This window comes from Epinephelus lanceolatus, chromosome 24 (assembly GCF_041903045.1).
Source record: "Epinephelus lanceolatus isolate andai-2023 chromosome 24, ASM4190304v1, whole genome shotgun sequence".
NCBI lineage: Eukaryota > Metazoa > Chordata > Actinopteri > Perciformes > Serranidae > Epinephelus > Epinephelus lanceolatus.
In genome coordinates, this window is record NC_135757.1 from 15841762 (window position 1) to 15852329 (window position 10568).

General features: G+C 41.4%; 1 protein-coding gene across 1 annotated transcript; it reads right to left on the reverse strand.

Annotated features, from left to right (window-relative positions):
* LOC117256044 (sodium/myo-inositol cotransporter-like) lies at nucleotides 1-10151 on the reverse strand. The gene is made up of 5 exons (XM_033625338.2): nucleotides 9861-10151; nucleotides 2275-3221; nucleotides 1969-2164; nucleotides 1399-1526; nucleotides 1-1312 (listed from the first exon to the last, which is right to left on the reverse strand). Exons 2-5 carry the CDS (start codon nucleotides 2912-2914, stop codon nucleotides 75-77), a joined length of 2202 nt encoding a protein of 733 aa, XP_033481229.2. The 5' UTR covers nucleotides 2915-3221; nucleotides 9861-10151; the 3' UTR covers nucleotides 1-74.
* Between the last annotated feature and the right edge of the window lie 417 nt (nucleotides 10152-10568).

Below are 10568 nucleotides of genomic sequence, written 5' to 3' on the forward strand. Positions count from 1 at the left end.
GATAGCTTATCTGCAGAACACCCCTGCTTGTAGTTTATGGTCAAAAGTGTCCAACAGTTTGGAATTAAACAAGCCTATAAGGAGAAATAGATAAAGAGGAAGATCCCAACAGAGCAAATCATCACCAGTCCTGTGTTCAGGATGATTCTGGCTTGTGGAGGTTCATGTAAAAGCTTATCCACAATCTTCTCCTGTTCCTGCACTTTAATGACCTGAGCTTCAAGTGGTTTCTCTTGGAAGCCACAGAACCACTTTAAAGCCTTCATACACCTCCCACCCTCCACTCCTTCTCCAAGGCAGCCTTCCTCCTCTGCATCCCTAACTCCTCTCCCTTCTCCCTCTTCTACCATTTTAGGATCAAAAATTGGTGAGGTGCAACCATTGTGGATTGGAAGTTGTGTTTCTAGGTCACTGGCTGTGACAGCATTACCATTGCTTGGTTTAGCATTTTCATGATTGGCCTCAACCCCATTGATCTTGTTTGGGAGGTCTTGATACTTTTTTTCACAAAGCAAACTGTTTCCATTTAGGATTGCATGGTTCAGAGGCTTCAAAGCATTGTCAGCATCTCCAGTTTTCTCTTTTTCTTGTTGTTTTAGTTTCTTTCTCTTGTTTAACCCCCACAGAGTAGTGCTTCTGATTTGTTCTTTTCTGGGTGGAGGAGTGCAAAGACTCACAACTGCAGTCACCAAAGCTGACACCCAAAACAAGATGGCAGCCACATACATGAAATGAACATCTTTGATGAAAGATGGCCGCTCGTCAGGCTGGTCGCAGTGAGGCTCACGGTAGACTAATGCCAAAATCAGACGCAACGCACCAAGGGTAAACCCTACTAACCCGCCCCAAAAGGCACCCGTCTCATTGCAGCGATGCCACAGGACTCCAAGCAAGAAGAGAGCAGCTACAGGTGGAGTCAGGTAATCTGTAACTTCTTGGATGTAATAGAACATCTGGCCTCCCTGCATCTCAATAATAACTGGCACCCAGGCAATGCTGATGATCACCATGAAAACCACAAACAACCTGCCGACTATCACCAACTCCCTGGATGACGCCTTCTTTCGTATCATCTTGTAAATATCCAATGTGAATATGGTGCTTGCTGAGTTGAAGATGGAGTCCAAGTCGCTCATTAGAGCTGCGATCATGACAGCCATCATTAGGCCGCGGAGACCAACGGGCATCACAGACATGACGAGCCGTGGGTAAGCTACGTTGCTACAGCCAGTTGCAGAACCACACACTTCCATGCAGTGCTCTGGGCTGATACAGGCCAACTCATCAGGAAAGAAGATCCTGGAAATCATCCCTGGAATCATAATGATAAGTAAATCAGTTATTTAGTGAGTCAGGACTTTAGGTGTCAGTTACTTAAAAAGCAATTAATGGTTTTACCTGGTATGACAATAATGAACATGGGAAGTATTTTCAGAAAGCCAGCCATGAGAGTAGAACCTTTGGCATGGGCAATGTTCTTTGCTGCCAGAACACGTTGCACAATTACTTGATCAGCACACCAGTACCTGGAACACAAAGGGAAAAATGCATAGACTTAACATTAAGTTCTCTTTAAAGTATCAAGTAGCATTATAGCAAGGACACTGGTTCACCTCCCATTACCTGAGCTGTCTGTACTGACTCCAAAGGCTAGTATTGTGGGTAGGGATCAGGCATAGTGCTAGGCGGTCCCGCACTTTGGTCCAAACTGAAATATCTCAACAAGTATTGGATGGATCGCCATAAACTTTAATTATAACGTATGGAGCCTTTCTGGAAAGCATGGATGTGTTCATAAAAATTCATGGCAATCTGATAAATCTATTTTTACTGCTGTTCTGTGCAGGCTGTTCTGTGAAAGGCCAAGTGGGTTAAGATTAATCTTCTTGGGGCATACACACATAAAAGAACTACATGGAATTGAACCAGTTAGGAAGTGAAACTACGTGAAAAGAACTGGACAGTTACCAAATAGAAGCAGGAGTCTGGCCCAGTAAGAAACCAGGCCAAGGCAGGTCTGGATCCCTCGTGCCTCGAAGTATCTTCAGGGCATCTGGCTTCGGGTGGAGGTGGTGGTAGCAAGATTCAGAATATGTCAGGTTGGGTGAAGAAAGCATGATGGCAGTGATGTTCGGAGTAGCCTGCATGTACTTGGTCCTTACACCTTAAAATGACATGCCAGGACATGGTTTAGCATACATTATACTGAATAGTTTAATTGATTACATGGTACAAGTGATTTAACTTTAATGTATAAATCAGATCAATACAGACCTTCAAGTCCTCCCACTTTAAAGAGGCTGATGCCTGTGAGGCACAGTGCTCCGGCGATCATGAGCAATGCCTGGACTGTATCCGTGTAGATGACAGCAACCAGACCTCCAGTGACTGTCAACACAGCTGTCATGGTGATGAGGATGATGATTGACAGATAGAGGTTCCACCCTAAGGATTCCTGAATGAACAAGGCCCCGGCATAGAGATCCACAGACAACTTGGTAAAGATGTACAGGACGAGTGATAACGCTGCAAAGTACACTTTTAGTCTGTTCCCGCCGAACCGTTTGGACAGGTACTCCGGCATGGTGTAGACTCCAGACTGAATATACACAGGGATAAATATCCAGCCTAACAACTGGAGCAATAGTAAAGCATTTAATTCCCATGCAGCCACACTTAACCCAGTAGCAGCACCTGATCCAGCCAGTCCAATGAAATGCTCGCTTCCTATGTTGCTGACGAATAGAGATGCTCCTATAGCCGCCCAATTCATGGAGCGACCAGCAAGGAAGTACCCGCTCACTGTGCTCTTGTTAGCTTTCCACATGGCAAAGAAACCAATAGCTAGCACCAGGATGAAGTAGATTACTACAACAGTGATGTCTGCCGCTTCCATGATGCTAGCAGCGGCCATGTTTGAGCAGTTTTGTAGCTCTTAAACAGAACTAAACTAAAGCTGTGTGTTTTGTCCAGAAAATCACTGAAATTTGCACAAATTTAAGTCCAAAGATGCCTAATTTACCTGTTTATTAGGGTGTCAAACAGTGGTATTCAACTGAGCAACAAAATCATCATTTGCAGTCATCTGCACATTATCATATAGTGTAGTATAAAGCAGTTATCAAGCCAAAGCCTGAAATTAATGGTCCTTGTTCCGTTGGAGTATCTCTTAGCTTTGGCAATGAATCCAAGTTGTGGCTTGGCAGCTTGTAAAATGAATCCTGCAACAAAAGCAAATGTACAGACAAAATTATTCATATTTCCATCTACAATCTCTAATGCCTCTATAAATTACATTTAGCCCCAAATAACTTTACAGTCCCTGCAACTTTGGTCGACATTTTTCATGAAAGAATGTCAACATGCTCATTAAAAACTGGGGTGGGCAGTGTGGCAGGGAGAAGAGTCATTCACATGAAGACACCAACAAGAATGTGTTACTGGAGAGACAAGAAGATTCTGGAAGAGCTGTCAGTAAGGGCCAATGCCAAAATCGTCAGGAGAATTCAAAGAATGGCGGAAGACTTGGTTGTTTATGACTAAATTAGAAATGGGCTACGTGACCATTGTGTAATTTCCTGCCTCCTGCATATCTACCCAAGCACCACCCATCACATAAACCACGTAGAGCATTTCCAGTTGGTGAGAACGCTTTTAACACAGACAATCTCCTGTTGTGTGCAACATGTGTAAAATTTATTTCACTATATAAGTCCATTCACCATTTACTATTTACTGGACAACCCCGACTCTACAATGAAATAAGATTTAATAGATCAATGTATGGGAAACTCTGAATTACTGTATGAAGCACTTGCATATGTCTGTGGTCCTCTGGTGGGAGGGGCTTAGGATGGAGAGCGGAGGATGGAGAGTGGAGAGCTGCAGGAGGAGGGTTTATTTTCAAGTTCTGCCAGTCTTCTTGCCTTTTCCAGATTTCTGCTTACCCTAGCTTTAAACTTTGTGTCAACATGCAACATATCATAGAAGTAAGCAACAGGGCTGTACACTGATCTTTAAAGGGTACTTAAGTACTGCACTTTTAAAAAAGTTTAATGTCTCGTGAGAAAAAAATGGAAGCAACAGAGGTCAAGATATCCAGACGTTTAATCCCTAGCATGGGTCATGCAACAAAAACACTTGTTCCTACGTTTCCTATAATGCACTTTAGTTGGGTTGTCTCTTGAAAGTCAGGGGTTTGAATCCTCAGTCGAGAACCCTCAGTGGACTGAGATTCCTTCAAGACAATCAGTCTCTTCATAGCCGTGGCCACATTATGTTTTTGGGTTGTCGATATCTCAAGAAAACCTTGAGGAATTTTTCCAAATTTGGCACAAACATCCACTTTGAGTCAAGAATGAACTGATTAGAATTTGGTGGTCAAAGGTCAACGGTCCGGGTCACTGTGCCCTTGTCCATCACATTCTCGAAAACGTAGTATCTCAAGAACAACGAAAGGGAATTTCTTCAAATTTGGCCCGAACGTCCACTTGGACTCACAAATGAACTGATGAGAATTTGGTGGTCAAAGGTCAAAGGTTAAGGTCACTGTCACCTTGCATTTTCCATTAGATCCTACCATCACGTTAAACATCCAGGTCACCACATCTCCTTGATTTGTCAAGTTCTGTTTGTAAGGTAAAGAAAGAACAATCAAACTCACATCCCCACTTCCAGTTAAGTCTCCAGTCCGAGACCTACCTAACCCTGATGACATCACTATAACATCACCGGGACTGTTTTCTCAGACTAAAACAAAATACCTCTGGAGTCACCACAGACATTATACAGCTGTTTCCACAGGCTAAGTAGTGCTCCCCATAAATAGTAAATTGATAATTAGCTGGGTGACCCGAGCTCCAAGTCTGCCCATTTCCTCGACCTTCTGTTTTGACGATGATTACAAGTTCCTGATGTCACCTGCAACCGTGCTGTTAATAGATTGTATAAGAACCTTGTAGCTCAGTGTATTCAGACTCACTCCTCCAGTTTGCATCATGTCACGAGTAAGCAAGTCCTTGCATGCCAAACAGATATTCTATAGTGTAGTGTGGGCGTTTCCAGGGCAGGGAGGGTGTCAAGTTGCATAATGGGGAGGTGGTCCACACAAGAAACTGAAGGTCTGGATATCTCGGTCTCTGCCAGATCAATTTACCCCTTAAACATCATGACTGAAGAATGACTACCATGGAGCATGTTTGCATGTTGGTCCTGCTGTTGTGTTTTTGAAAGAGCAAGTTGACGTTAGGCCTGCAGGTAATCTATTATTGATAATTCTGCCAATTATCTCATCAGTTAAATCAATTAATCATTTGGTCTATAGATGGTGTTTTGTCCAACCCAAAGATATTTAGTTTAGTATTGTAGTGACTTAAACATATGATAGTTGCATATTAATTTCCTGTGGTAGACCAAGCTTGTAACATAATGGAGAATGAAAGGCTGCAAAGCTCTGGGTGGAATTAGCAAATATAAGCATGTATTGACATTTGTAGAAGTAGGGCATCACATGTCAGCTGCTCTCTAGAAATAACTAGCTGTATTTTCTGTTTCCAGTGCTGCTTTGATACAGGACTGTAGTATGAGGGTCCCACATCGGGGCTGGTGTTTGTGTTTGTTGTTGACCAGAGTGTGCAGGTCGGTAGAGGACAGCTGGGGTTGACTGTATGAATGCATACAAGTCTCTGGAAGATCAAAATGTCTCCACACAGTTTTAAATTAGCTCTGTGCAGGCAGCATGAAAATGTTTCACTCGTGTAAATGGTTGGGAACAATAGCATCAGTGACATTTTCTCACCAGAGGACACTGGACTGTCTTTATTTCTATTTGCAGGAATCAATCCTGCTACTTGCAGCAGAGTCAATATTGATTTAAAATAATTATAACAAGGAAAACTGACTTCTTGAGCAGAGTGCTCACTATGGTTATACTCTCTTGGGTTATGTTGGCATTGCACAGAGCCACCAAACTTCACAAACCAACAAAAATTACATTAACCCCTGATGAGGAATCCAATATGCAAATAAATAAAAAGACATATATGGGTGGACCACGGGGGTGTGGGGCCTTGAAACCAGACACACAGCCCTTTTAACACTGTTGCTGTAAAATTCAGGATTACATAACTACCCTTTACTTAAACACACAATATGTACTTTCTGCTGCTCAGGGTCTCTCAACAAAAGAGACTTTGATGAAGCAGCACGGGACTGTGGGAGTGTGTCGTCATGTTAAACAACCACCATATTGCAGATGGAAAATCTATCTGACACAGCTCTGGCAGGAATCATAATGACAGACAAGAAAATGTATAAAAGTTTTCTTAACATTATATTCAATCATACTATGTCATGCTACAAAATAGCTAACCTTAATTTGCTAACTTACCATTAGCATTAGATGAGTCGTCTAACACTTATCCATACAGTAAGCGTAGCTAACAAATTGTGATGAGGTCAAGTGCTGATATCATTAAAAACAGTCATACTAAAACTAACGTCATACGTGTGTTGAACGGTATTTCCCACAGAAGTAGACTCTATTTGCGGTGGTAGCTGACTGGTGGGGGTCATGGACCTTCATTAGTACCCTGTAGCAACTCGAATTAAGCCGACCAACTCACCACCAGATCAGCAAACTTTCTGTTGCTGCCGTTACCCAGGTTACACTCAGCGCTGCTACTGGCCACCAGTTTGCTGTGACCCCACCAGCAATTGGGTATTGCAGTGGTTAAATATGAGTTACCACCACGGAACTGAAGGTCCATCTCTGGAGTTGCAGCCCACTCTCCTCCCAGTGAGGTAGTCTTTTAGGTGGGGAGTGAGGCAAAGGGATTGCAGGGGTGCTAGCTATCTAGCTTATACCATTTAACTGGCTTGTCTGATTTGTGTTTTGATAAACACAGACAGAAAGCATTTACTGAGTAAAATTTGGCAACACTATATGATTTTAAATGATGTTTCAGCTGATGTATCTCGTGTTTCATCAGAAGTTAGGGCAAAAGAACGCAGTAAAGGTTATCTGTTAAACCACTGACAGGCGACCAAATGAAACGCACCATTTCTTGAATTAAACTACCGATTCCTCTGGGTTTGATCTATAGACTGTATATAACGATGAACAACGTATCTCTCCTTCCACTGTAAAAAAATCACAGCCAAATATTGCACTTTTGGAGCCAGAACTTGCGCAGTAGCATTCGGGAAGTTGAGCTGTGGTATCAAGTTCCTACCCATAAACCTGTCCTACCCACTCGTGAACAGAGCCACTGAACACAAGCACACCAGTTGAAACACACAGCTGTCAATCATAATGTCACACCCCTTTTTTTAATCGCATCAAATAGCTAATTAAACCCGTACTTATCATAAACATTATTTCTTTAATGACAGAAACCATTTTTAGGATAAGCTTTGGGAGCTGTCATGCTGCCCGACTTCTGAGCATTGTTGGAAACATTTGGGAAAATGTAAGTACACAACTCAAAAATTATATAACATAGGTCCCTTTGTTTTTTATATATTCAAATGCAGAAATGTTATATCTTTATCACTTCATTACATCATGTTCTTTAAGTAAAGCATGGTGTGATGTGATCATATTAATAATTATGACTTTTTGCCATCATATTCCTATAATATTCTCATTCTCTGGTTTATTTCATTGTGGCTGTTTTAATTATTTCAATAAAGTATGAGTTATAGCATATACTTATACCTTGTGATATTAAAAGTATAATAAAAAGTTTGGTTTTCATACAAAATATACCTGAAGCAAGATATGTTCAAATATATGGTTGCTGTAATTTATGCTGTTTTAATTTCTATAATTTATCTCATATTACTACAGTGAAAAAGGACTTTACTACAGTGGTGGAAAAAAGTTTTCGGACACCCTTAAAATTTTACACAATCTCAAATATTATCATGAAATATTTGTGGAAAAATCTTTTCTGTGTTTCAAAAGGTGTGGCTGCATTAGACAGATACAAACAAATACAAATTATATTTTTTTGTTTATTGTTTACAAGAAAAACTAACAAAACTAAATTCTTGACAGTTTCAATATGTCAGTTCTCAACATTGTCGGTATCAAAGTCAACAAATAACAGAGAATGTGTTCAAAACTGAACAAAAAATAAATAAACCATCACATCATCAAATTAATATTTAGTAGTCCTGCCATTGGCACGTAGTAGAGCTCTAATCCTGGCTGGCATGTTCCCCACGAGCCTTTCACACTGTTGAGGGGTAATCTTGTCCCATTCTTCTTGAATTACTGCTTTTAATTCTTCTAAATTCTTTGGTTTATGCTTTGAAACAGACCTTTTGATAATCCACCACAGATTTTCAATGGGGCTCATGTCTGGGGATTGAGCTGGCCACTCTAAGACCTAGATACTGTGCTCCTGCAGCCATGTTCTACTGGCCTTGGATGTGTGGCAAGGGGCATTATCTTGTTGAAACATCCAGTTTTTACCTCGACGGAACAGTGCACGCGCAGAAGGGAGCATGTGGGTTTCGAGAATGGTACAATACTTGGTAGAGTTCAATGTGCCATCACAGACAGTGAGATGACCAACACCAGCAGCACTCATGCATCCCCAAACCATGATACTGCCTCCACCATGCTTGACAGTAGGTACTGTACATGCTGGAGATAATGCTTCGCCTGGCCTTCTGCGTACCCTCACATTAGTAGGAGGAAGATAAAGCTGGAAACTGGACTCATCTGACCACAAAATCTTCTTCCAATTCCTGGCTGTCCAGTTCTTGTGTGCCTGGGCCCAACGACGCCGGGCTAACCTCTGTCTCTCATTGATCAGGGGCTTCCTGATAGCCTTGTAGGACCTTAAGCCATGATCTAAAAGTCGGCCACGTACAGTGCGGGTGGAACACTGGACACCAGTTTGGTTTGACCACTGCTGCTGAAGCTCCTGTGATGTCATTCGGCGGTTTTGCCTGCACATGCGGATCAGGATGCGGTCATTTCTTGCTGAAGAAACCCTTGGACACCCAGATCTTGGTTTGTCTTCCAAGCTGTTGGTTCGTCTGTATTTCTGCAGAGTGTATCCAACTGCTGAAGGACTGCATCTGCACTTCCTGACTATCTGGCGGCAGCTGTACCCTTCCTGGCTGAGAATCTTTATCTTCAGGCGTGTTTCCTGCGTTAGGTTCCTTGTTTTAGCCATTTTTGTGTCTGAAGAACCTTCAAATGTGCTGGCTTTATGTAGACACGAAGCTTGGCAACAAAAATTGTGTCTTTTAATAAAAAGAACGACCTTCATCACTGGTACCAAAATGACCCAATACTCAAAATTTCTTATGTGTTTTCATGGAACCAATCAATTTTAATTTTTTAATGGGTTTTTTAGGATTTATTTAGTATTTTGGCTGTGACTGTACTAAAAGAAATTGCACTTGAAGACCTAAGAGTGATTCTTAGTGCAATATTTCACAAATGCATGGGGTGTCCGAAAACTTTTTTCCACCACTGTATACTTATATTGTTATAAAGTATGTGCTGCTGAATTATCTATCATATAGCCAAGTTGGCTCTCTTTTTCTCCTTGAGGGACTTTTTCAGCTGACTCAGTAATCAGTTTTCCACTGTACTTTTCAACCTCTGATATTTTTCTTTTTAATTCCTGTGGATCAGCGCCCTTTATTTTAATTACAATATTTTAATAGCATATTTATGCAGTTAAACGTGTCTGTGGGCATTAGCCGTGACAAATTTTACACCAACATACGAGACAAAACTCCTATTAATTAAATCCATCAGGTCACAAAACCGTTTGAATGTCCATCGCGATATTTCAGCCGCACTTTTAAAGTAAAGTAAAAAACACGAGACTCACCTGCCGGGAGGCTGATCTCCTCTGTGTCGTCTCCCAGTTTGTCTTTGCAGTGGAAAAGTTTATTGTCAGGCTGGTTTGAGTCCCAGACTAGTTGGAGACCAGCAGAGTCCTCGGGCTATTATCAGGAGCGGAAGCCTCCGCCCACAGCAGCAGCATCATCATCACCTGCAGGGTGGAGGGGAAACACGCTGCTCGTGCTCTGATGAGGATGATGATGCTGTGCAGATTAACGTGACTGCTGATTGTGCAGCCATCGAAACTCTTTTTACCACTGATTAAACTGCATCCACTCAAATTTGTGCGCAATAAAAAAGAAGAAAAAAAAAAAAGAATAAATACCAGTTAATGATGGAGGATAATGAAACTAGAAACTGATATTATTATTATCATTATTATTATTATTAGTTGTAGTTGTAGAAGTAGTTGTGGTAATAGACTTCACCTAAATGTTTTTAAACTAACCTTAACCTGCATAAAAATCATAAATTTTAAGACAGAGAAAAGGGTGGATTTGCTATGAACAAAGGGGTCATTGCTTTGTGGTTTCAATGGAAGCATGGCTGGATTTACTTTTAGGATCTTTCCAGGTATGAAAAATAGATAAAGACAAGGCATCATTTGTGATGCCTTCAGGTACCCGCCAAGTACAGAGCAGGATAGTATGTAGGCCTATACTAAAAACAGGCACGTTAGAGGTCTCACTATTTG

Coding starts and splice junctions, on each gene's coding strand:
- LOC117256044 (XM_033625338.2), bottom strand. CDS start 2,914: ATGGCCGCTGCTAGCATCATGGAAGCGGCAGACATCACTGTTGTAGTA. Junction 1,527..1,968: donor CAGACTCCTGCTTCTATTTG/GTAACTGTCCAG, acceptor TTTGTGTTCCAG/GTACTGGTGTGCTGATCAAG. Junction 1,313..1,398: donor GTTCATTATTGTCATACCAG/GTAAAACCATTA, acceptor TTATGATTCCAG/GGATGATTTCCAGGATCTTC.